The following is a 26,952-nucleotide window of genomic DNA, read 5'->3' as shown; positions in this document are numbered from 1 at the left end:
AGGCAAACTATCCCTTTGTACTATCGAAGGGTAAAAGGTACATGTGAAGAACCCGAACCACACTGGGTTTAGGTGACTGATACGATATTACTTTTATTTTAATTTACAGACATTATTTTATGTGTAGAACGTCATTACGTAAAGAAAACTTCATGATTTTAGATACCTTTGATACTAGTTAGTGACTTTCAGGCTCTCTTTAAGTGTTAGATCCATTTTTAGATGTAAAGCCTTTTGATTTTCGTCTATGCTGCAGAGCATTGGGAAAGAGCACTGGCAAAACCAGTATGCCCAAAAGGTAAGACCTATAAACTTTAAACAATGCTTGTTATTGATACCTTCATTAAAGTGTGTTCATTGATCAACCAAGTTTTGTTTGGTAGGCATTTGATTCAGCCATTTCAACTTGAAACATTGCCGGTACCACTTTTGGACTTCACTGGTGCTTGCACATTATTCCCGATCTAGGTCCGAAAACTTGTAATTGCATGGTGCACAAAATACTTTGTGTGCGATAAAATTTCTGCCCCTGTATTTTGCAATTACAAGTTTTTAGGCCCTTTCCCACATATCTTGCCCCTTTTCGACACAAATTCTTACTTTCAGAAGTGGGGTTAGCAGATGCGAACACGCACGCGGTCAACTCAGATTCAGGCAGGTCCGTATCCACTCAGAATTACCACTCCACTCCACACTCACGCTCTTCCCACTGTCATTCATTTCTGTCCTACCTGTGAGCAGTCTGCTAACCTCCTGGCTTCAGTTTTCTTGTGGTGTGCAAAGGAATCTTGACAGTTGGTACAATTGTTTATGAGAGTGCCTGCATAACGATTAATTCATTAAATAAATTGCACGGCTCCACAGTTCAGAACATGAGCCTTGGGTACGCATCATGAGTTGCGTCGACAGAGCCACGGGCGACACTTTAATTAAGAACTTCCCAAGTATCTTCAAAATTATAATACGGTCAAACCGGATAGCCCCACAACGCAGGCCATGGGAGTGACGAGAGGATCACTGGATGTCCTTCTCACTGACACATGTCAATAAATGATAAAGGCTCTCTGTTTTAATTTTTATCTTTCCCTTATAGCCTCATCTTCTTCCTGAGATTTGCCCAGGTGTCACTGATCAGTGATCTTTTCGGACTCAATGAACCTTTTTGAAGTGCACAAGAGAGTCTGACGCTCTCTTCCTCCAGTGTACGTGTCCCACCCAGATCTCAAGGATGAAGGCACTCTAACAATGGGTCTGGGGTGACTCCTCCTCTTCCACGTGCCTTTCGTTGGCCCTGGGCTTCCAATATGGGACCCACGGGCCTCCATGTACACTACCACACGCAGGCACATGGACGTTACAGCACGCGCAGTCACTCGCCCTCTACACGGCGCTGCATACTAACATGATGTAGGACAAGGACAGGTTAGGTACATAGCAGGCAAGCTTTACATCATTGGGCAAGAAGGCCTTAATCCAGTGACACAGGTAATAGGCCTATTCATATCTACTGATCACTATGTAGAAACGGCATCCTTCCACCACCGCGCTTGTGCCACTTCACTCTTGGTAGGGGCAGTAGCCCTTTAGCACTGTCAGGGTAATGCTTTGTGTGCCTCTCCTGGTCTAAAAAGACCTCTATCCATGAGACAGGCCTAGGTCATAGCGCACACGCATGATCCATGTTTTCCCGTGATAAAACATCAGTACCAATGATCCAGATATTGCTGCAGCTGGGGCACTCATGGCCGTGGTGCAGGTCTATCACTAGGCAGGTGACTTTTCTGTGTGAACACAGCTGTTTTCCTTATGACGTATTTCAAACCATAAGCCTTTCAGGTTTGCCATGCTATTTATTATTATCTGTGAAAGAGAATCGAATAAATGTCTACCAAACCAAATACCCAAATCACAGGCAGCTATAAGGTTACAATGTCATTTAAACACTTTATAACATACATACAAAGGACTTCAGGCAAAATAAATAGCTGGTTAAAATTAATAATGCAAATAAAAAATTTGCTTTGAATCATCTTTGCTACGAAAGAGAAAGGAACTTTTTTTCGGTGGATGTGAAAAATGTGCACAGGTTTGTGCAGCTACTCCTATTGAGCCAATGGCTAAAGTGGGTTAACCCATTATACTATGCCGTAGGCTGTGAAGGCGGAAGCAAAATGTGAGTGACAATTTAAAAGACTAGCGGTTGAAGCCCACTCACCAAAAGCCCCTCTGTGTAAGCATATTGTATATGATTTTTGGGGAAGAAAAATAGTCTGGTTAGACGAATAAATCTGATAGAGACTACTAGCCGCAGATTCCTTCACGTAGAATTATCCCCAGGCGTGAGACTGAATCCGGAATTTTTTTGCCACAGCATCCCTGCGCGCCAGGGGCGGGGAGGCATCACGCGACTCCACCTAGGCGTCATCTGCGCACGTGACATCAGCGAGGTCACATAAGCCCCACCCTTGCGCGCCTAGGTCAGTTTTTTCCTTTTTTACGTGCAACACGGATCCGGTCTTTGCTAAGGGCCTGTTTGAGGCCCTTTTTTCTTTCTCATTGTCTCTCTTTTTTTGGTGGAACAGTGTGCGAATGCCTTCGGGCTTCAAGACTTGCACGTCATGTGGGCGTCCTATGTCGGCGACTGACCCTCACCTCATTTGTATGTGGTGTTTAGGGGAGGATCACGGCACCACTGAGGCGTGCCAACAGTTGAAGCCGAAGTCACAACGGGAGCGCCGGATGAAACTACTCTCGGTGCGTCTCTCCAGGTCGGCTTCCTCCCCGTGGTCAGTCTCGGCAGACGGCTTCAGATAAGGCCGTGGTTGTCGTCCTCGCCCTTCCCCGATGTCGCGAGAGCGTCTCTCCCTGGTGGGTAAATGTCGCAGTTTGTCCCTGGGGGCTGGTGTTCGGCCTGCCGGGGGCGTGGGCTCTCCGCGGGTGATGTGGCCCCGCGTGTCGTCGAGAGTCCAGATGGAGATATACGCGGTGGTCTTGCAGGCCTCGCTGGCGTCTCCTCCTCTTTCAGCAGATCCCTTGCCTTGCACATGGCTCTCCGCGGCGCCGCCGGCAGCTCCGGCCCTGGCACTGACTGGTTCGGATCCAGGCTTGGAGGATGTGGTGCTGTTGGGGTGCGGCCCCTCGGGGTCCCTCCTTCAGACCACGCACCTCTGCCTCGCCGCAAACTCCCGCAGGAGTCTCTGTGGTGTCGCAGGAGGTCGCGGGGGCTCGGGTCACATCCCCGAGCCCCGCTCGGCCCTCTGGGCAGGCGAAAGCCTCGTCCACTGCTGAGCTGACGCCGCCGCGGCACCAACGTCTGCTCCTCTGAGCGGCGCCACAGGGGTCGGTGACCTCTCCTCATCCCGCTCTGGGTCGAGGCTGTGTGGGGACCCCTCGCCCCCGGGCCCCTCGCGTCCCTCGCCGCATGCCTCATCGGAGGGCGAGTCGGAGGTTGAATTGTCCCAGGCGCCACCGCATGGGTTGCCGGGCCACCTCCGCCACATTTTGGGCCGAGGCTGGCGGAGGGCTTCGTGTCACTCCCCCTGTCCCCCTAGTTCCTCCATGCAGGCGACTGCCTCGGCGAAGGTCGAGTCGGCGTCATTCTGGTGCCACCCCTTGGCCACTTCGGCTCCGGCTTCACTCCGGTCCCCGGCACGGTATGACTTGGAGGAGCCCTATCCAGCGTCTCCTTCAGCGCCGGATGGTGTTGACGTCCTGCCTCAGGCTGCAGACTCTACGGCTCTACACATAGGTCGTGCCGTGGATTCGTCTTCGGACGCTCCCTCTTCTCCGGAAGTTGGCTGCCTATTGGTGTCGTCATCCTCAGAGACTGGCCCCGCCATGTGGTGTCTTTTTTGCCGGCATCGTCCAAGGGTGGCTCCCCGCCATTTCTGAGGCCGAGGTGTTCGTCGGAGGAGCAGCAGGTCCCCCATTCTTTGGTTCCTTCTGACTTCCAGGTCTGGCCTTTGCCCGTCCCGCTTTACTTCGGGGACCGCCGCATTGGTTTACAGCCGTCGCCCATGGAGGAGCTGTTTTCTCCACCGCGGGTCCCTACTGAGGCTGGTGCAGCCATCGCTCACGCGTTGTCCACGGCTGTGGGCATTCTGCGCATGGGTGACCCGATTGCTCATTTCCCGGCGGACCATCGCTTGGAGGTTCTCCACCAGGGCTCTGGTGGGAGGGAGATCTTGCTTCCCTTTGAAGGTTCGCTCCTTTCTTCCCTGACGGGGGCTTGGAGGCATCCTGCCTTAGGGGATCCGGTGCCTCAACACCTTCTGCACCGGCACCTTCCAGCGCCGCGTCTTTCCCTCCACCCCTCTGCCGCCAGTCCCCTTTTGCGGAATGCTTTTTCCTCCCTGCCACCACTGTTGACTCCGCCGTCCCGGGATGCCCGCTGGCTGGACTCTTGGGGGCGCAACATGTTCGTCTCAACCAGCACTGGCCTGTGGGCCCTTAACACCTTGTGTGTATTGGCTAGGGCCTCCTCTTGTTTGTAGGACTCGCTTGAGTCTTTGGGATCCGCAGCTTCCCAAGAGACTGTTCAGGTAGCTTACGGCATGATGCATTCGATGGCCGGGATCTAGCGGCGTTCATTCTCCGCTCTAGACATCTCGGAGGTGCTTGGCCGGGCCATGGCTTCCTCAGTTGCCCTCCGACACCATGCTTGGCTTCGGGACGGCGTGTTCCCTGAAAATCTTCGGGAGCCGCTCATTGATCTTCAGTTTGATGGTAGCCTGTTGTTCCATGCCCCGGCTGACTCCGCTATCCAAAGGTTCCTGACAGGGCTCCGTCCTCCTCCTCCGCCTTATCCTCCTCCTCCTCCTTCCCCTCCTCAGTGACTGCCAAGTTGAGCTGGTTCTGGACCTTCTTGGGCCGTTTGCCCTTGCTTTAGATTGTGTTTTCTGGCCGTTGAGTCCTCCTTGCTGGGGCTTTGGCATTGTTGGCTGCTCGACAGCCCCTTGTTGACTGTGTGTTTTTGTTGCAGTTGTTACACAGACTTGACCCTGAGATTAGGCCTTCTGTTTGTTCTTGGGCTGCTAGTCAAGCTTTCCGCGGGGGTGTTTTTTTCCCCGTGACTCTTTTGGTTTTTCCTCTGCTGCGGAAGTTCTTCCAAAGAGGGTTCCCATTGCTTGGGACTTAACGTACCCTATGTGGGGTAGTGGTAGATGTTATATAGATGAGCTCTGCTGGGGAGTTCTGGTCGCTTTCGGGTGCCTGTTCTCCATGGCGTTTCTGTATGATGCTATTGCTTCATGAGGTCCTGTGTGCGGCCCCTTGTAATGGTGTGTCCGGACATTTACTCTACTTCCTGCTTTTGTCCTAAGAGCTGGGATGCTTCTGTGTTCTTGTTTCTTGCGGCTTATGGCTATAGGCGCCGTTCTGGCTGGCCTGTTGCCTTCCCTCTGGGTGGGCTCGCCTTCTTTTCCCTTGTTTCCTTGAGCCCTCTAGGCTTCTTTTTATTCTTCTTGTTCCTGTGCCTGTCCTGGCATTGGCTGGAAGGTCTGTTGCCTTGGGGGGGGGGTGCTTCGGCCTAGCCCTTGGTTCCTCTATTGTGAGTGTACGGGCATCTTCAGTCTTCCTGCTCCCCCCCTATCCCTCTTAGGGTCGCTAGTGTTCGGCTTGTGGGGGTCCTCTTGCCTGGAAGGGACAAAGTTACTTCCCTGGTCCGCAGGTCTGGTCCCCTGTGGTATCTTCTATCATGTCCAGACTGGTGCGGTCCTTTCGCAGACCCTCCTTCCCCATGGGTATTGCTAGGGTAACTATTCTACGTGAAGGAATCTGCGGCTAGTAGTCTCTATCAGATGTACGAGTTACTTACCTTCGATAACGATATATTAGGTAGAGACGATTCTAGCCGCAGATTCCTTCACGGCCCGCCCTTTGTCCCCGTTCTGCGAGGACCTCTGGGCTGGTCTTTGGTACTCACCTCCCAGTGGGGGGGGGCTATGTCTCCTGTGAGTGCCTTCTTTTGCTCTTGTTTCTGGTCATTCCTCCTCTCTAGCTCTTTGGAGGATGGGGTTACAGTGCTCCTGTGCCCCGCTTCTCTGGCTGCGCCAGGTTGGGAAGGTTTGCCTTCAATCTCTGCCCTCCCTTCCCTTCCTCTTGCTACTAGGGGTCCTGGCCCCTCTGCCACCCTCTCAGTTGGGGTCCTCTGGCTGGCAGGGTCTGCTCTTTCTTCCTTCTACCCCTGCCCTTGGACACTGCAGTTTTGTACTGTTTCTTACGGTGTCTTCCTCTTTTTTTATACTCTTTCGCATATTGTTCTCATGATACCACAGTTTTTTGTCTGGTGGTTCCGCGTTGCGGAACAGTTCTCTGAAGAAAACTGACGTAGGCGCCCCGGGGTGGGGCTTATGTGACCTCGCTGACGTCACGTGCACGGACGACGCCTGGGCGGAGTCGCGTGATGCCGCCCCGCCCTTGGCGCGCAGGGATGCTGTGGCAAAAAGTTTCCGGATCCAGTCTCACGCCTGGGGATAATTCTATGTGAAGTAATCTGCGGCTAGAATCGTCTCTACCAGATACATCGTTACCGAAGGTAAGTAACTCGTACAGCTGTTTCAAAGGCCAGACTAATAAACTAGTGTTGGGTGTGGACACAATTCAAAGTTAAGGGAGAGAGCCTTATATTACGTTATCCTTCTGGGCAGCAGCTTTACCAAGAATATGCCCTATTCCCACTGCACCTCATTTACGAGGAGGCATTTTGCAGATCACCTGGCTCAAACGTGAGTCTAATTACCCTATTTTGGTACTGCTGTGATTAGTCCTAAAACCACCTTCAGGCGTTGCTCCAAAGCCACCTTTTCTGTTTGTGGGTGGGACCTCCTGACACACGTTTATTACATCACTCAATTTGACTGCTTGATTTTTATGGGCATCTCTCCCTTAGGGCTGAATCTGTGAATGTAGTACGAACCACTATCAAGTTCTAGAGGGTGATGTGAATGAAATTCTCAATGTGGTGCTAAGGGATGTGTTTTTATTCACACTTTTTTCAAATATGGTCTTTGCACCAATAGTACAATTTAAACCTTTGTTGACAAGGAAGAATTGCAGAACCTAAAATATTATATTAATTCAAAAGGGCAACATCTATAATTGGGCAATACTCAACATCCTGTGACTGCAGAATCTCTCCTTTCTTTAGCATTTTCTTTGACAGTCAGTGCTGTAGATGAGGCCTGCAAAATGGGTCTTTCTCCCATAGGTTTAAACCTAAGGTAGGTTAACATTACATTAGCTTTCTCTAGTCAGTTCTGGCAATGCATGTCTCTTATAGAGGAACAAACCATTGGTTATGTACATTCAGAAAAGCAGATCAAGCCCTAACTAGACTGAATTTTCATTCCACGATGAAACTAAAATATGTCTTAACCAGAATTGTGCTTTTTAGGTCAAGCTTAGAACAGCGCGCATGCGCTGCTTGCAAGACTTTTAGCAAAGGGCTTCAGAAAGCTCACCAATTTGACCACACGCTTGTGCGTGTGTTTTTGTTTTTCTCACAGGCTATTGGGCTTTGCGTGCATCTTTCTAAGAAAGATAGCACACAGTTGGGGAAAGGCGGGTGCATGTCCTGCCTTTGCTCCACCCACGGCCTATTGCTTGCGGTTACCCGCACGGGCGGCATCTGTTTTAAATGATCATGCCCAGACAAGGGCGCGATAATTGAAAACAGATCGCTCGATGTGGCGCGCGCGCACCACTCGTGTGATTTTCGAATTCCGTAGCTGCTGGTGGGGGAGGGGGCCTGAGGGGATCTGGCAGAGGCAGTGCAGTGTGCTAGGGCGATTCTCCCATTCACTTCAGTGCCTGCTGAAAAACATGAGGTCAGGGTTTGACGGACACGGCGCAAGCTGCTGGGTAACAGGGGGCATCACGCAGTGTGCGTGCACGGGACCAACTGGGACTGGAGCGTGTCATGCAACAGGCGGAGCCTGGCATGCAGATGCCGTGTGGCAAGCTTGGAAGGGTGGGGCAGTGGAGGCTCCAGGCAAAGGGGGGGGGGGTCGTTCGATAGTGGGGGCAGGGTGAGTTTGCATGCAGCCTTGATTTAGGAGGAGACCTTTGTTACTGCAACAGTCTTGCAGATGGCAGGCGCTGTAATGGAGAGGGGAGAACCCACCCCCATTTCTCCCCTTTGCACCGGCTCCCCTAGGTGTGTGGAAAGCCAGCCAGTGTGTGAGAGGAGGTGGGTTTAAACATCGGGGCACTTTTATCACGACCCGGGGACAGACTTTTCTCAAAAGGCCTTTAGAGATGATTTTGGAATGGGCCCTGTCAGTCACCAAGGGTGGTGGGTGCTCAGCCAAAGAACGGCTGCTCTCCTACTCCGACATCCCTGGGGGCGTCCTCTACCAACCCTTCCACCTAGGCATCCTTCTAAGCCACTTCTTGCAGAGCATACACCGCATCACAGCTGGAAATCCTCCCTAAGCGCACAGAACATTTTCACGTGCAAACAAACTCCAGCACGTGGAGCCACAGGGGTCTGCCCACATATGCGTGGCTTCTTAACAAAGGTGCATGGGTGAGAGAGAGTGGGCAGGATGGTGGTGGTGAGAGTGTGCGATGTCTGTTTGTTCCACACAGCACCCTAACACCTCTGGCTGGGACCAGTTTACGACCACGAAAAGGGTAACATTATGCAATAAAATTGGTACCATTTCTCATTTGCTCAAGTGTCTTGCAACCCAGCCTGTAGCCACATGTATTTCTGACCATCGCACGTGTGCGCTTCCCATGCCGGCATGCCCTGATCCCACGCTGAATAAAAGGAGCGCACCTTTTATTCCACATTATTAAACATGATGGGCTACGCAGGCTTGTTTCTCTCCCACATGTCGTTCATTCCTCTACGTGATCTGCATGTTTTATTTTTATGGCGGCGGTGGCTGTTCTTTTCTCTGTTTTTTCTCAGTACGAAGTTCTTCGTGGAGGGGGAGCGAGGGAGGGATGGAAGATTAATTCTACGGTGCGGTGGAGGCTTCCTATTCGAAGCAGAATCTTCCGCTTTCTAGAACTCTTTTTGAAAAAGTCCGTGGTATCCCAAAATACATCAAGAATTCTATTGGGATGAAGAGTAAAACGTTATGTCACGTATGATAATTAGAATGCAAATGCTGAGACCTAAGCAGCACTGATTAAGGGTTTGCAGCGAAGGCAGGTGAGGGGCGTTATTCGTCGGTATCATGTAACCCCCCCAACCTCTCCTCCCCAAATCCTGATTTTCACGTTCATGCTGACTCCCGTTCTGAGGGCAGCTGGAATCCAGTCCTTATTTTCCCTCCGCACCACAGTGAATGCCGGGTCTCATCTCCTTGTGAAGCAAGCATTGGCATAGCCAATAGGTCTCGCCTTTGGGACCTTATAAGTGTTTAGTTATGCAGCACAATATTCTTGGTGGAACAAATTCAACTGTTGCATGGCTAAACAGAAGTTTCCAAAGGCTAGACCTATTGTCTATGCTAATGCTTGTTGGGATAGGCATCTTTCATACTGTTTTATACCTACGCTTAGATAGTGGATTTAACTTGCGTGGATGCTCATCTGTACAGCACCACTCTAAATGTATTATTGACATTTGTATGCATGCATGTACTATTTGCACAAATATTCCACAGATCCATCAAATTAGTTCCCATTTTGGGAGATTTATTATAAACCAGACAACGTGCATGCCGAATTTCCTAGTTCTGATGTAAAAGGAGAGTCCTAGAATTTGGGGATTGACCTTCCTTCTAACGGTACACCATCAGATTTCATTTGTTATAAGTGAGGGCAATTCTTTAAAACTTGTAGTTGTTTCTCTGTCCTGACGAGTTTATCTAAGCATTCTCTATTTGGAGTTTGAGTCTGCCACCTTTTAGGGATTCTTAATGTGCAGTTGAAGCACTCAGAACAGTCTGTAACCGCAGCATACCACATACGATGCTGACACTTCTAACAAAGTAATGCTTACTCTTTTCTAGGAGAGAGGGAATGAAGACCGAATCAGAAAGGAAGTTTGACTTAAACTTTCAGTTAACTACAAGTTTTCCATTTAAAATAACAAACTTGAGCTGGGGAGATAGGTGAGAACGCAATTGTGGCAGGTGTTAGGCCTGCAACTTTGACTCCATGTACATTAATGAAACTGTTATCACAGCAGTTCTAGATGATCTGTCATGAGAGAAGAAATTCTAGGTTTCTGCTTCCTTATGAAATCCATCAGGTGTGACAGTCCAGCAGGTCAGCTGTGTTGCTAATGCATGGGGCGGCACTACGGCGTACTTAATCTGTCATCTTCATATCTAGAATCTTATTTAGAACTCCCAAAATGAAACTGCCACATTCCAGCATTCAACACAGAAAAAAAAATCATCTAATCAACTCTAGCGCCACATTATTCTAACTTGTAATCCGTTTTCTCTAGTATTCCCTGCACAGTAGCACATCTAGCAAAAACGTTATGATAGTTTATTTTGATGTGGTATGATCATTTGTGTGGTGTGTTTCTCTCATTTGTATGGTCTCATGGTTCATTTGGGATTACGGACGCAAATTACGATTCTAGGATTCTTGGTGATTGTAGTTTAGGCGAACTGTGGATGTTGTGTTTGCTATTGTTTAGTAATGAGTCATTGTTGCTAGTTGCCATCTAGGGTAGAACAGACTAATGTATTCTTTAATAGTCATCTGGAGAACCACAGCCTTCTGGACCCCCCCCCCCCATTCTGGCTTCAGAGCTAACCACATCACAGAGACAGCCCTAGTCTCAGCCACGTGCGACATCAGAATGCTACTAGAACACAGAGAAACAGTAGTCCTCATCCTCCTCGGCATCTCAGCAACTTTCAACACCATATCTCACCACACTCTGATCAACAGACTCCACCAGATCGGAAACCAAGGAGCAGTCCTCCGGTAGATCACATCCTACCTCACAGGAAGAACGCAGGTCATCCTCCATCCCTACGCCTTGCTCCCCAGGGTCATCAGCTATGGTGTACCTCAAGGCTCATCACTAAGCCCAACCCTCTTCAACGTATACATGACACTCCTGCCCAACATCGTCAAGAGCCATAGACTCAACATCTTCCCTATGCCGATGGCACCCAACTCATCCTCTTCATGACCAACCACTCAACAGCCACTAAGGACAAGCTCCAAAGATACTTGAAAGTTGTGGCTGTCTGGATGAACAATACTGGTCTCAGGCTCAACACCGACACTACAGAAGTATTCATCTTTCGGAAATGCAAGGATACCCTCTGAACAACGAATGGCGACCATCTGAGCTGGGTCCAACCCTAAAAGCCAGTGAACACGACCACAACCTTGACATCATCCTCAACAGCCAGCTATCCATGAAGAAGCAGGTTAGCGCCATCTTCTCCGCTTGCTTCGTCACCCTGTGAATGCTCAGGAAGGTCTTCCATTGGCTACCACCCAACACCAGGCAAACAGTCATGCAAGCACTGGTCACCAGTAGATTAGACTATGACAACTCCCTCTACTTAGGAATCACCGCCCAACTCTTGACTAAGCTCCAAATCATCTAGAACACAGCAGCCAGACTCATCCTCAACCTCTCCAGGCGGACGCACATCATCCCTCACCTCAAGAAGCTCCACTGGCTACCAGTTGTGAAGAGATGCCAGTTCAAGCTGCTCACCCACGCTTTCAAGGCACTACATAACGAAGGACTGGTGTACTTCAACAATCAAATCCATTTCCACCAACCAGGAAACTTCTCCAAATCCCTCTTCCTAGCAGCCACCAGCCGCATCTGCCGGACGAACAGTGGAGGCTGCTTCTTCTACCACCTGGCAGCCAAGGACTGAAACAACATCCCCCTGCCCCTCTGAGCCTCCCCATCACTCCAGCAGTTCAGGAAGGACCTCAAAACCTAGATGTTCAACCAATATAATTACAGCATGCATGAACTTTGCCCCCAATGTCTCAAGACCCTCACGAATTATGCAGTTGCGCTTGATAAATCTTGATTGATTGATTTAATGAATTGCATGTTATTGCAGTGTGTCGAACTCTGTGTTTATTGATGTGTGTGCCAAAGGGTGGTGGTGTTTGTTTGTATGTATGGTTGCCCAATGCCCTTTCCTTTGCAGTGGTGTTTCTACTTTCCAGCAAGGAGACCCGTTCACCTAGTGTAGACTTTAAGAGTCCTCTGGTGACAGTAACCAAAGTGGGTCCACTCACCACTCCCCCTTCGATAGCACCACTGTTCAAATGTAGGTTCCTATCCCAGCACTTATGACACATAATGAGCTATATGCAGGGCCAATTCGACTTACAATAATCTAGTCACACTAGCTACTTCATATAACATTGATGTTTTGTTTTCTATGGGACATACGTTTTGTAACGTGTTTGTATGTCATCTTCTTGTTTCAGATTAACGGGTTTTCTATGTGTTAGTGAGTTCCTTTTGGGTGTCAAACCCTGTAAATACTAGTAGTTATTTCATTTGTAAACCATGGTCTATTTTGGGTAGAGGTGCCAAAGTGATATGGCGGTGCTAGTATGGGTTGGAGCCATATTTAACCACGTGTGCCAGTTGAAGAATCAGAAGTGGATTGATACAAGAAGGATGATGTTTGGTATGGAATAATTATTGTGCATACAATTACCCATGTGGGTTTGTGAGACATGGTTTCCCAGGAGATTTATCTTTCGTCACCATTTTGGGTTGTCACCAGTACATGTATGTGGGATGAATAATATGGTATTTCTGGACAAGGTCTGATTCTTTTGATGGATCCTGCGTTAATTAAAATATTTGTTTGGTTGGTGATGATTTTCTTTTGTGATCTGTAAAGCATGCTTAATTCATGGTCTCGACTTTTGCTGGCAGTAATTGTTTTACCCTTTCGCACAGATCTAGTGCATTAGTTTTTAAGTTCATGCTGAATTTTCCCTGAAAATTTAGAGCTTCCCGACTTATTCTATTGAATCTACCGTACAAAGCCGATGCCACAAGCAATTTATTTGTATCAGGCATTTTAAACTGACCACGAAATGCGCAAGCCAACTTGGTAGTTGTCAACTGTTAATGGGAATTTCTTATCTTTATGAAAGAAGTTTAGCTCTCCGCTTTACAGGCTGGAGCTAGTTTTTATGCAGACAACATTTCCATGTCAGCAAGACGTATATAGAATGTAAATGTCTTTTGCAAAGAATTTGAACAGATTGTGCTTTTGTGTCTACAGATGTACATACGGAAGCAGTTCAAGCAGCACTTGCAAAACATAAAGAGAGGAAGATGGCTGTGCCTATGCCTTCAAAACGGCGGTCCTTAGTGGTGCAAACCTCGATGGATGCCTACACACCCCCAGGTGAGCATAAAAGTGTGTTATCCTTTTTTATTTCTAAACTATATCTGTTGTTCCAGTGATCATTTCATTAACTAACCAATGCATTCGTTTATCAGTGTGGTCTGCTTCTTTTATGAAAACAAATATGGGAACTTTTGCAGTAACTTGTGAGATCGAGGTAACATTATAAATAACTAGATCTCAAAGCCTAGGGTTTGTGAATTATATTATTCTCCGGCTTCCAGATAGGGTGAATACCTTCACAATTTACACAGTGAACTTAAGCAGGTATGCAAAATAATCAGTAATTGAAAATATATCCAACCATTCCTATCTACTGTCACCAGTAGAGGTAAATCTGGAGCAGTTCTCTGGTGTTAGGAGACCTGCTCCCCCTTGCCAGTGCAGCAAGACAGGAGACAGTCTGGATAGATAGGTTATGTCCTCGCTACAGGGTCTTTATTTGGGGTTGTAAAGTGGGGGAGACGGCAGGCCATTCTTCCTAAGAGCTAGAAGAGCCCTGAAGAAAGCAAATGCAATCCAAAGAATGACAGACTGTTGCAAAAAGGTACAGGTAACCTGAAAGAAGGGAAACAGTCTTAAAGTGTGTTGAAAATCTCGTGAAAAGGCTGTGGAAAAGGAAGTTATCTCCAAGAGGGATAGTGTTTTTTTGATATTTTTTTAAATGGTAGCAAAAAATCCCCAGGAAGGAGAGGGAGAGACATCAAGAATGTGGCACAGAGCCCCAATTGGAGACATAAAAACAAAAACAGGAAAAGTATCAAAATGAGATGGGAGAGCAAAATGGGCTAGAGGAATATCCAAAGAAGGGTGAGGGAGTGAGTCCCAACAAAATAGCCTGATTATAAGAGACATTTTGATTGTGCACAGGCCATAAAAAAAATGCTGTTTTATGCAACTAAAAATGTATCTTACATTAACAATGGAAGCCAAGAAATTTCTGACGTAGTGTCCTGATTTTAAAATCTGTTCCTCAAACATGTCTGGTCCAGAGCAAAAAGATGATGAAACTTTATATTCCCGTAGAAAGCTTGCAGTGTTAGGATAGAGGTTGGCTTAGGATACCGAAGACCAAACAGGTGACAGGCAGTGATAAGATTTCACAGGTCCTAAGTAGCAAATAATGTAATTATTTTGCTCAGAAGCTACTTTCAGGTGTAGTTTAGGAGTCAAAAATGTAAGTTTTTAAATTAGCATTAGGTTATTGTGGACTGTGTGTGCTGGAAAGGGGTTTGTGAAGTTATATATATATTAAAACATGTTTGCATTTACATGACATTATCACACAGCTAAATGTATTGAGAAATTGTGTATTCACGTTTAGAGGAACTATGGCTAATGTAGGCCTGAATTTTAAAATGTCTGTTGTTTTCCATCTTGTTTTGCGACGTCAACATTTTATTTCTAGGCAAGCTGAAGTTCTAATTTTTTTAACCAATTTTCTTTTCCTTCTTTCACATGGGAAGACATGCTTTCTTTTCTTTATGATTGGCGAGGAATGTTTTAGTAAATAGCACATTGAAAAGACACCAACATAGTTTAGGCTAGTCCATGTATCTAATCTTGTTACAGATAATGCAAGCTTGAAGGAGGCAAAGAGAAGCCAGTAGTGTAAAAAAAACCTCGAGAAGCTCTCAGATGTAATTATATAATTTTACTCCAACCTGATTAGACAGTCTTAGGAGAACAGCGTTTAGGTGTGTAAAATGTTAGAGTTTGTGTGTTTGAGGAAGTGATGAAAGAAGAGTAGAGGAGAACAGAGAAGGGAGGACTTGGAGTGCTCTTTCAGGGAAAGAGTTGACTGTCCTTTTTCCTTCCATTTGAGGGAGTCTATTCTGGTTCGTCCTCTCTCATAAGATGTGATTTAATTGATTAACGTGTTAATTGAAGCATGTGTGTTGTGATTATAATTTGCTTCTAACCTGATTTTTTGCTTTCTATAAGCCATTAACTTTTAATAAACCTTCATGGTTTGAAACTAAAATACACTCTGTCCTTTTTGTGGAGCCTAATGTGCTGATTTGTTGACCAGACTCGGGGTGAGCACCAAAACTTCTTAGGGTATTAACACAGCTCACAGTCCCTCGATGGAAGCCCTTGTTGGTTCTTGAATCTATCTCTTAAAAAAAAAACACTAACAGGTTTATCGCACCTTACAAATTTGTCGATGACTACTCAAATTTTTCTCAAAACATTGCAACCTGTCTGAAATTTCTTTTTGTTTTCATTTTCTCGTTATTTGTTATCACACATCCTGAATGAAAGCATTTTAAAACTTCTAAAGCGCACTGTCACTTACAATGAAGCATCCTGCTAAGGTTGAATCCAATAAACCAGAAGAGAGGGAAGATAAGAATAAAGTGGGAGATAATTAGATATGGGAATAACTAGGTGCACCAGGTGCCAAGAAGAGCCACATCTTCAAGTGCTTTTTGAATAGAGCTTCCAATTCTGTGAACCGCAAAGGGCTGGGAGTTGCTTTACTAAACCTAAGGATTCCTTGATTTGACCATTGAACGTTTCTTAGTTTTCTTTCATAATGTCATAGGTTTATTTTTCAAAGCATCTATGTATGCTGAGACAGTACTCTTATTTACTCATTTTTAATTTTACACCTTTGTACTCTCATCCTTCCATATAATTGTCTATTATTGCACAATTTCCATTCATCTTTCCTCCTTATTCATCACTTCTCAAACGTCTATAGATTTTATACGAATGGTAAATAATGTATGGCTTAAATTGCCTGAAAGATCATTCAGTGAGTTGGATGCTCATGACTGAGAAATGAGTGTGACCTGTGGGTCATAGGTTTGAAACTGGGCAGGGCCAGCTTACTATTCTATTCAGGATGTTTGATAAATTGAGCCCAAGTAGCTAGGGTAATGTCTCCTGTAATTTGTAGAAGAACAGGCTAAAACTTTGGTAGAACATGCTGTAAGAAATTAGGCTAATTGTTGTTAAAATTTACATGTAATAAATGCTTGTAGGAAATTATCATGTCCTCATCCCTGTGTACTGGGACTTTTGTGTACAAACGTTATAAATACACTAACCGTTATTACTTTTCTGTGTAAAATCAATTAATGGTGTTTGCAATGTTATATTAAATGTAGATCAGCTCTAGGTGTACTTTGGTGTACTTTGCTACTTTTTAAATAGGAACACAAAAAGGGGTTATTTAAATTATTATTGTTTAGTTTATTAGAGGAGGATGATTGAAACTGAATGCAGTCTGGATGGGCAGGAACATGGGCCTCAAAGAGCCCAATGAACTGAGAACAGCAATTGAACAGACCTACGTGACACCAGTATGCTACGTATATTTAGGAGGCTACTGATATAGATTCTGCTTACGGGCAGCGCAGTTAGTGTACTCAAACAATTCCTTTTACACAAAAAGGCTTCTAGGTGGGTTTTTCTAATTTTACCCAGTTAAATGTGATGCATTTGACTATATGAAATAATTGTTTATGCCTGAGACTCTGTTTCATGTTTGTTTGCTGTATTTCTAATCTTGGCCCTTTTCAAGCTGTTGTGGCACCATGGGATATATCCAGTCTGTCCTGCTGGGGGTAGTTCTGCTGACTCGCTGCATGGAGAGGTCGAAAATGCCTTCCTCTTGCAGTTCATGCCATTTGATGCAGCCTAAATACTCTCTGGTGACTTCTAATGGGTTCCTCCAATAGATGTCCTATGTTTTAGTCTTGGCCTAATAAAATATTTTACAGTTCCTGGCATCTCCTCGTCCCCTGTTCTCAAGTCATATTTCTTATCGATGCAGGAGGCTGCTGAGAAAATCGTCACCAAGCTCCAAGCTGGAAGAAACAAAGCCTCACCATAAAAGGAAGAAAAATAGGCATCTCATCCACTGGTCATGGATGTGCAGAAACTAGACATCTGTCGATATTCATTGCATTGTTATCTTCCAACATGCAAATTGAAGAGAAATCCTTGCAAGTTTTTTTACAATAAATCTCAGTGAAATAGTAGACGGATGATGATAGATAATTGGTATGCTCCCACAGTAAACCTAATCTCTTGACGGCTTTGCGAAGTTGATTCAGTAGGATTTTAAACTTGTGATCTGCCGGCAGAAGAGAGGTCCCTGAATTGAATGCATTGTTTGATAAAGCTACCAGATTGGGTGTTCTCCATAGTTAGTGACGGAGTTTGTTCCTTAATTGTACTCTTGTTAATATATTTCTTATTCTACATACGTTGTTTGATCTCCCAGCACCCAGTGAGTGGACAGCGGATCTTGCTAGACGTTCTTGTCTATCTGACATTTCTCAACAAGCTGTCATTTAATTCTTACCACCTTTACACAATTGTTAGGTTGTGAAGTGTACCCAAATATAGTGACCCGAATCGCCCAAATGTAAGGCTCTCATACCTATGTCTATATTTTAGAATGCAGAATATCATTCTGAAAAAAATCACAAGCCTAGTGTGGGACTTACCTTTCCCGTAAAATAGACATTTGCAGAGTACTAAAACATAGAGCTGTCCAACAGGCTCCACAGTTCCATATCAGTCTACATGATAAAGGTGGTTCTTACATTTTTTTTTTTTAACTGTTTGAAGAAATGTGTTTCTCTCAAATCCAATGAATAATCATTCCACAACACTGGAACTAATGTTTGTAATTATATCACATTTTAACTTAGGTATCTTACTGTAGGTCTTTATAAACTTTTGTTCGAAAAATTGCTTTAGGGGCCTTTTGAAGGAGAAGTGATTGGACAAGTGGGAGTCAGTGTCAGCAAACCTGTCCCTGGATGGAGAAAGAATAGCCACACAAGTAGATTTAAATTGATGCGAGGAATGCATACAGAGCTCTGGTTGTGCCTGCTACGATCTGGAGATGAGGTGTATGAAGAGATTCTATTTAGTAGATAGATTTCAGACAATTAGCCGATACTACCACTGATCAGGGATGTGGAATTCCTAAAGCCCGACGCCCGGGACATATTGTTTGGGGGCAAGGGCAACAGGTCTTCATGTGTTATTTTTCCTTGGGACAAGTAGGCCCAACCCCCTACTTCACACACCCTTTGATTGCCAGTTTACAGTACTACGTTATTAATAAGGGAAAGGCATTGTCTGCAGTTAAGGTAATATTTTTGTCCATGTGTTAATGCTGTTCAAACTTGTATTTATGATGCCTTATGGCAAAACTTGTATTATTAGGGTGAGCGATCGAAGTACATGTTGTAAGCTCAGACTGTACTACTGACAGTGGTTCCAGTATAAAAATGTGTACACGTTTTCAATGTTTAGCAATATGAGGCTATGTATACTGCTCCAGAATGCTCTCTGATTAGATGCAAACATATGCAGAAGCTTGAAAGCAAGATTGATTATTCTCTGCTTTCAAAATAAAATGTTCACAAAAAAAATGCAAAAACATTCTGCTAAATTCTAACATTTTAGGTACTGTTTTTTTTGCAGCATTATTTGGTGAAATGTGTTGCTGTATGCTAGTAGTTCTCACAAATATTCCTAATGGAAAATCAGTGTAACCAGTTTTAATAAGATTATGGGAAACATAAAAATAAACAAGCATTGGTAAAGCCCATTGGAAATTGTTGGTCAGCATTGGTTTTGTCAATGCTTGACATGTTTTGGCATTGTTTTTGTAAAATCTTATTGGTGTTGGAGCTGCAGGGCCCTCATCATTAAAACAAACATTGGCAAAAGCAAAAATCGTTTTGGCCTCAAAAAGCACACATTGCCGCAGAACTTGGCACTCAACAAATCCACTGTGTCGATTATGCTCCTTGTGAAAGAACAGAATGCTGTCACTCGCAGGGAAGCTAGCCGATAGACAGAGAGAGACAGAATGTTAATAAACACAAAAGGTCATGGTTAACACCAGACCTAATTAGGGACCCAATTATTAAATAAAGGCTCAAAAGTGCACTCATCTCCCTGCATTAAGTGCAGATATGCAACTTTCGTAAATTCACAAAACTTTACAGCAGTAGGCCAAGAAATAGTACACCTAGAAAATATTTGTTAACCGCATTTTAGCATGAGCAAATATGCAGGTGTAGATTTGCGCATGCAAAAATCTGAGTGTTAGCAAATTCACTTTCCCTCTAACCCCTTTTTTCCCAACCCTGGAAGAAGTTTTCTGTCTGCCATTGTCAGGAGTAAATTCCCAACCTTTTTCAGTATGGAAAAAGATTAGAGAAGAGTTGGTGAAAACCCATAGAACATGCTAGTTAGTAGGTTTGCACAGAGTATTCCCACCCTAGAACTGTTTACTATTACCTTCAGCGCCAGTATGTAGATCTGCGGAAACGTGGCAACATAAGTGAATTGCTGGTATTCAATCTCCTATGGAAGGAGACCTGGCATAATCAGAGAGGGTATTTAGGAGCTCTTATATAATGAAATTGCTGCCATAACTTGTCACCTCATTACATGGCACAAAAGGGACAATTGGATTCTGTTACAGGACAAGTAGATTTATGAAGCAACCTGCCCAATGGACAAGTAGATATTTTACTAAATTCCACACCCCTGACTGATTATTTCTTCTGGCATGCAAGACGTGATCTCTCCTAGACTGGAGACTAGTTGCGCTATGGCGTTCTGTTCCCATTGTTATTGATTTACCTAGAAGGCTCGTAGTTGCGGCCTAGTGAAGCAGTGACGGCCTCACAACCAAGGCTATGTGTGCCTTATTCAGCATGAGCAGTTAAGGCCTATGTTTGGCAAGTTGGTGAAAACAGCTACTAAGAACAGATCTTTTCTCAATTTTGAGGTTCATATTGGTATCAAAGATTACCCCAAGGCTCTTAACTTTGTAGGGCACAGTAAAAATGTGTCCATATTCTGCTGATGATACCTTGAGTGCAGCCAGACTGACTCTTTTTTTGGTGACACAAATATTAATCTCAGTCGTTGTACTGTTATGCTGCAAATGGTTGTGCCTTTACTAGCTAGCTCTAGATCTATTTAAACATTTAGTGTGGGGGGGGGGGGACACAGATGACCTACCTTGGGCAAAATATCCTCCAGAGTTGTCGGCATGTATTTTCCCTGCAACCTAAGTATCTTTAAAGATTTTATGAATGGGGTCAAAGTAGATGTTAAATAATGCTGGCAGCAAACAGGGGCACTGAGCCAATCCTTTGAGATGGAGATGCTACCTGAAGCAGGAGATAACCAAGAGACACTTAATGTGAATGATGAAGAAGAAAGAACCAACTTAGTGTTCCATTCAGCATGGGCTATCACAGACAGCCTGTTCTAAATGGTAGAATGGTCCATGGTATCAAACAGTAAACACATTTAGATGGGCTAGTAGACAAGCCAAAGCGTTGTCAGTGATTTGTAGGGCATCATGCAAAAGTCCAGCAAGAGTAGTTTTGCCAGTGTCTAAAACAATGTCATAACTGCAGGGGAAAGGCGGATATGACCTTTTGCAACACTTTGGCCTACACAGGCAGATTAGTGATGATTCTGTGTTTGGCTAGCATCGTGTGGTCCTACATTGGGTTTATTATTGAAGGGTTGATCGGTCCTTATTCAATTGAGTTGGTGCCTATCTTTCCTGTATAAACCAATTGATTTGAGGACAGATAAGTGAAGCGAAGACCCTTGCAAGTTCCACGAAAAACCATGCTGTAGCTGTGTTGATGGAAGAATCTGTAGGAAGACCTCACCACAAATCATGGTGGTAGATGAGTGCAGTGAGAAAACCTAAGTTAACTGATAAGGACGATCTGACACACTTCTAGCCATTTAGCAGTTGTCGCCACTGCCTCTCAAATGCTTAATTCTCTCCAGTGAAAAAAATATCAGCTCCGCACAGCTCTGTGCTAAGTGAGTCAGGCGTTGTAATGAACAGAAGCTGGGCTCCTTCTACTAGCTTAAATGAACCTTAATGGGTTTCGGCTTTTTCAGTAGTGTCATCTCAGGGGCAGTACTTGGCCTCTGTTGGCAGCCATAATAATGCTCAGTGTTCTCATGTGCCTGGTTGCGATATAGCAGCTAATGAACTTCATTCAAAGTTCAGGCTCAGCACCATGCAAGTATTTAGAACATGAAAAAACACCTTCCATCAGCAGATGTTGCAATAGTAGTCAAAACATGCAGCATGTGCCTTAGCCATCAGTGTAGTAGCTCACGGAAACAACAAGAACGGAGTCAGAGGAAGACACCATAGGGTTGACTAGTTTAAGAGACAAGGCAAGTTCAGAAATTGAAGAAAATGAGAAAAGAGAAGCAGTTGTACTTTACTGGGCTGGAGTAAAATAACTTAACAGAGTAAGAGCATAGAAAGTTGTTTTTAGAAGTAAAAAAGCAAAATCATGAAGAGAGACGGATCAGGAATAGGGGGGACAAAAAGATGATTTCTTGTGGAAAAAAAGCGCAAAGGATGTGGAGAAGGTGAGGTGACAAATTGCAATAATATTTCTTAGCAAAATGAAATAGTTGTTTTGCAGGCTGAATTAAGAGATGAGACAAAGGCATGCTGTGCTGTAGACGGGTCTTTAGCCATCATTGTTCCGTCTGTCGGCTCTGGGGCTATACAGGGGTTTTCAACATATTTAAATCTAATAATTTATATTTGCCCTGCTCTTTATTGTAGAAGATCAGTAGTACTCCTGTTTTTGTCAGTGTCACCTGAGTGTGGGAGATACTAGGCAGATGTGTTTTCATTAGTTTTGAATGCTCTCACTGTGCATTACAGCTCTTTCTCTGAGTACTTCTTATTCTTGATTGAAAGCCACAGCCTACCATGTGTTTCATAATGCACAGTGACCACAATGACAACACTTAAAAGTGGGTTGCAAACCTCTCTACTTTCTACCGTCAGGTCAAACCATTTTTCTGAAATGGGAGTTTGGGACAATATGTTTTCAAAGTCTTGCGTATGTTCTCTGCCTTCTTCACAGAGAGACCTGTCACACTGCCAGCTTAACCATGACCTGGCATAAATCCAGAGTGTGGAGTCAACCATCAATTCATAGGCATTCTAATCCTTTTGGCTTTCTGAGTGGTTGCTGCTGACTTGTGATAAGTCGGGACTCGGGGATAAGTCTGAACACTATTAGGAATCCCATATTGCCACAAACTTTCCCATACAGTGTTTGGGAGTACTACACAATGACAATTTAAATGTGGAAGAATTGCAAATTAGGTGAATAAATTGTAAGTCAACGCATATTTTGACTACAACTTGTGTTAAGAAAGTGTACGTACAAAATTCTGCGACACTTGTACCAAGAAAAGTTAGGAAATCGCTGGGCCCATTTGGCCTCCCATTCAAATTCTTCAAATGGTTGCATCATTATTCACTCTTTCTGTCCTCCACCTTTTGGCTCTATTTAAATACATTTCCCAGACTGACTGACTCACCTCTGTGGTGCAATTGTCTCAGAGATACTCAAATCTGACAGGCCCGCACTGATGCCCCTCCTACAGGCTGAAAGCCTAAATTAATACAGGTTAAAGTCTTGGCTAAGGTTTTGGCCAATCCACTGATGAGGGTCAACTTTATGTTAAGTTATGTAGCGCAAGTATTGTCTGAGGAGACTGCAGCAGGCATTACCCAATGCTCATGAATTCCCCACTCCTAACACACTGATTCTAATAGACATCGAGAAGTGTTAATTTCCCTCAGCTGGGATTTCTTATGTCAAGTTTTCCAAAAACTTTTATTTGCACGGCCAATCAAGTGACTGGTTGAGTGGTCCTCATGCAGGGTTTGCAGTGGAAGGGGTGAGTGTAAGATAGTGTCTCTCTGTACACGGATGACCAGCTTCCCTTTCTCCGTTAAACCAAGTAAACTAGCCAGTGATGAATAGATATTCTGGAACTTTATGGTGGTGTACTTTGGCTTTTGGTCAAGAGGGATAAATTGGTTATCATTTCTCGACTGGCTGGGCTTTGGGCTGTTGAGTGGCAGTGCCCTCTGTAAGTCCAGCAGGCTTCCCAGCTCATAGGATCCCCATTGGTGCTAGAAGCTGAAAATACCCCTTTACTGCATAAACTGTGCAATAATCTACAGAATTGAGACACCTGCCCCCTCTATATCCTGGGTAGGACAGCATTGTTTAAAATTATTACATACAAAATCCAAGACAGTTTCTTTAGGACTGTGCGTGCTTAATTTGACCTGAAATTACAGGTTGGCAGGCAAACAATCATGGATGTCTTTTGCCAAATGTGTGCCTGTCTTTAATTGCGATGGACTGAACATAGCGAATGTGCAGCTTTACTATTGAGTTACCCAACTTGTCACCATTTTAGGCTTTTTTTTTCTTCAAACTTTCTTTATTGATTTTAAAAGGTACAAAGGAATAACATGACACTGTCGATATTAATTCTAGCAATTGGAAGCTAATAGTTCCGGATTATGAAAGGTAATTTGCTGGCACAATGCAAATTATACATATATAGTAAAAGCAGTACAACAGTCATCAATTATTGCTGGCTTAGATAATAAAAGTACCCTTTTATTTTAAGTAAAAGACATCTGATCTCGGAAAACATGTAGGAAGAAATGACAAAATACAGAGCTATCAACCAACATAATTTGCATGTAAGACCCAAGAGTAGGTTCTGTCTTCTGGGTGGGGGATATTCTCATGTGCTAGTTTAACTATTGCCAAGTTGGAGGTAGGAGTAGGTGTTGTTAGGTCTGGGAGAGGTGAAGTGACCTTATGCGGGTGTGGCAGGAATACAGCGGGAGCTCTCGTGAGAGAAACTGTACCAAGGGTCTCCATATATGGTCATTAATGCCTTTTTGGCGTGGATAGGTCTTGATCTTGTCATGAGTAGAGTTTGGTAATACCGCCATCATTGGCTTATGCAGTCTTCTTTCTTGCCCCTCAAAACGTCTGCACTCTGCAGCCAGGCTTGCCATCTAGGAAGTTCGACCACATCACTCCAATCCTCATATTGTTACACTGACTTTCTGCTGAGGTTAGAATAACATTTTAAGTGGGATACCTAACCTATCAAGCAGTCCATTCCAACTCTCTAGCCTAGATTTCTAACCTCCAATTATCAAGCGGCACAGGAGGTGTTAGAAACAAAAATGACCTTCTGGTGGAAAAACCCCAAGCTTCAAGACCACCTACACACATCAGTCCTTCCCAGGAGCTGCTACTCTTCTGTGGAATTCTGTTATACACCAACCGTGGAGCTAAATCCACCCCCTTATCATGCTGTCAACATCTAAAGTCACACCTCTTCAGACTGCATTTAATCCAAATGCATTACATGTCTCTAGTCTATATGTCATAATCTCCACTCATTGTGCTCTCCTTTCCTGGTTCTCCTTTCTACTCTTTCCTTCTGTATATGTTGTTCTGTTCATCTCTATCCTTCTCTTCACTTTGGATGTGCTAGCTGTACCCCTCTATTCTGCTCAGTCACCCCACTAACCGCTCTACCTTTACTCTCTACCATGTCTAGTTAGCTGCCTACTCTCACCTGTAGTCTCTTCCTTAGCCTACCTCTCACTCTGTTTTTTTTCCTCTAGCCCGTTAATCATTACTGAATGTGTGCCTCACCCATTCTTTGGTGTAAACATGATGTCTCCCTCATTTGCCTCCCCTCTGCATCATGGACTTCTCTTGGCATTATTCGTCGTCTCTCTCTCTCTCTCTCTCTCTCAATAGCTCACACTATGTTACTGTCTCAAGTTTTCTTGTGCGTCCCTTTGAGTAAACTGTGGGAATCCCCTGGCCTTTGATTCTTCTACAAACCAACCCCCATGTTATGATCTCATAGTTTGTTCACACTCTCCCTCCTACTTTTTGTCAGATCATTTAGTCTCATCTTCTCTTGCCCAATCGTGCTCTCTCATCATTCATCCCCCTTCTGGAAATCATTTGTTACACTTTAATTGCTTGTTCTCAGCTCATCTTGGCTATATGGTCTGCCTCTCATATTCTTCCTTAGCAATCCCTCTCCCCTCCAGAGTTCTTCAATTGTCCAATGTTACTTTGTTCATTTAATTAGAATCTGCTTATTCATACAGTTTTCATTATTCAATGTAAAATATTATCATTGTTCTTGTTATATTAAACTTCACAGTGCAAAAGCACTATTCAAAACTGTTAAGTAAATAAATTGGCTGAGAAGTCAGGCTTACATCGGAACCCCGACTTTGACTGGGAGACACAGGGTGTGATTGGATTGCTTTAGAATGTGGGATTGCACCAGAATCTCCAGACTTGGTGATGTCTGGTAAGGTAGTGACAAGAAATTGTTTGATGATCAAAAGTCAGAATTCTCACTTCATAAACCACAGTTCTTTCTGTTCCCACAGCTACAACCGGGAAAGACTAATGGTGCTCCAGAAATTTAGCCCGCTAAAGGCGAATTTGACTATGGAACCATTGAGGAAGGGATATATATCCCAGTTTTATACTCTTTATTAATCAACATCCCAAACATTTTTACAGCACTCTGCTCCAGTTGGGTAAGGGATTTGGAACCATTGCAAATGATAACTGGAAAGAGGTGAAATTGGCTACCTGAACGTGTGCCATTTCAGCCCATCTACACAGCATGAAATGTTATTATTTCCTCAGAAGTTTCCACATAGTCCAGAAAGACTATTGAGGATGGGTACAGGTGCATCCCCAAACTGAATCCAGTACCATGCGGCCGTTAGCAACTACATATATAGTGTAAGAATGTCTGTAAATCCGAGAGTACTAATTCTTGTCTGCAATGGCTTCTCAGGTAGCCTTTCTGGACATGTTAGAGGAGTTGGGAGGCACGCACCTGCTCTGTTATCAAACTTGGTTACCTTCTAGCCAAAAGCAACATTGGTCATCATTGGCGATTGGATCGAGCATCATGCTGCGGGAGCCATTGTGTGGTATTGATTTTTACCCACAATTAGAAGAGGAGGCCTATAAATCCAAGGGATGCCCAAAAAATGTGCTGAAATATTTATATTAAATATTTATGTCCCGGTGGGGACACCGGACTCCACCTTCTCCCTAGTTCCGTTAGCGATAATGGGAGCTATATATTGATTGATGCGTTGATAATGGTGTCATTAGCACTGCCCCAGTTCAATGTTTAGCTAGACGCTATGGTTCTCCAGGTGATACTGTGAATGTGCTCAACCTACATTTTTTCTCATGACCGCCCTTGATACACACATGTACTTTATTTCAAAGTGTACCTATTCAATATATTCAATATATTCCCTGTACACACTGCCTACTTTACTTGTCGAAAAATAACATAATAAAAATTGTGGAAAAGAAGATAGTCTCATTCGTAGAAAAGGCCAAAACTGTGGTATTGTAATGTGTAGGTGAAATTAAATAATCTTGTTTTTAAAGAACTGATTCTTTAATCCAGCAAAGTAATGCCCTTTCAGCTAGCTTTTTTCCCTGTCTTACAATATGCCTCCACCTTCTCCTCACTGCTACAACAATATCTTAGTCTTCAACTCCATTTTAGAGTGATAGTCTTCCTTGTTTTGCAGATGAATTATTTTAGAGCAACAAGGACCTGTCCCAGACAACATCCTAGGAATCGGTCCATGACCAGTAATCATTTTTAGGATTGTGGCTCTCATGTGTATTTTGTAAAATCATTCTTTGACTGTATGTAAATATGTCCC

At 44.3% G+C, this 26,952-nt stretch overlaps 1 protein-coding gene across 9 annotated transcripts in view; it reads left to right on the top strand.

Annotated features, from left to right (window-relative positions):
* DIP2C (DIP2 acetate--CoA ligase C (putative)) overlaps nucleotides 1–26,952 on the top strand; it is a 1,026,208-nt gene that overhangs the window by 563,063 nt on the left and 436,193 nt on the right. For 6 of the 9 annotated variants that reach the window (XM_078663289.1, XM_078663287.1, XM_078663286.1 and 3 more), the window contains one exon: nucleotides 13,209–13,346. In XM_078663289.1, coding sequence (XP_078519415.1) covers nucleotides 13,209–13,346 — 138 coding nt within the window. The remainder of the gene's footprint in view (nucleotides 1–13,208; nucleotides 13,347–26,952) is intronic. The other 3 variants (XM_078663292.1, XM_078663288.1, XM_078663285.1) reach the window with 1 other exon arrangement.

Source organism: Lissotriton helveticus, chromosome 10 (genome assembly GCF_964261635.1).
Source record: "Lissotriton helveticus chromosome 10, aLisHel1.1, whole genome shotgun sequence".
Taxonomy (NCBI): domain Eukaryota; kingdom Metazoa; phylum Chordata; class Amphibia; order Caudata; family Salamandridae; genus Lissotriton; species Lissotriton helveticus.
The sequence above is the reverse complement of the archived record's forward strand: the minus strand, read 5'-3'. Positions and strand labels throughout refer to the sequence as shown.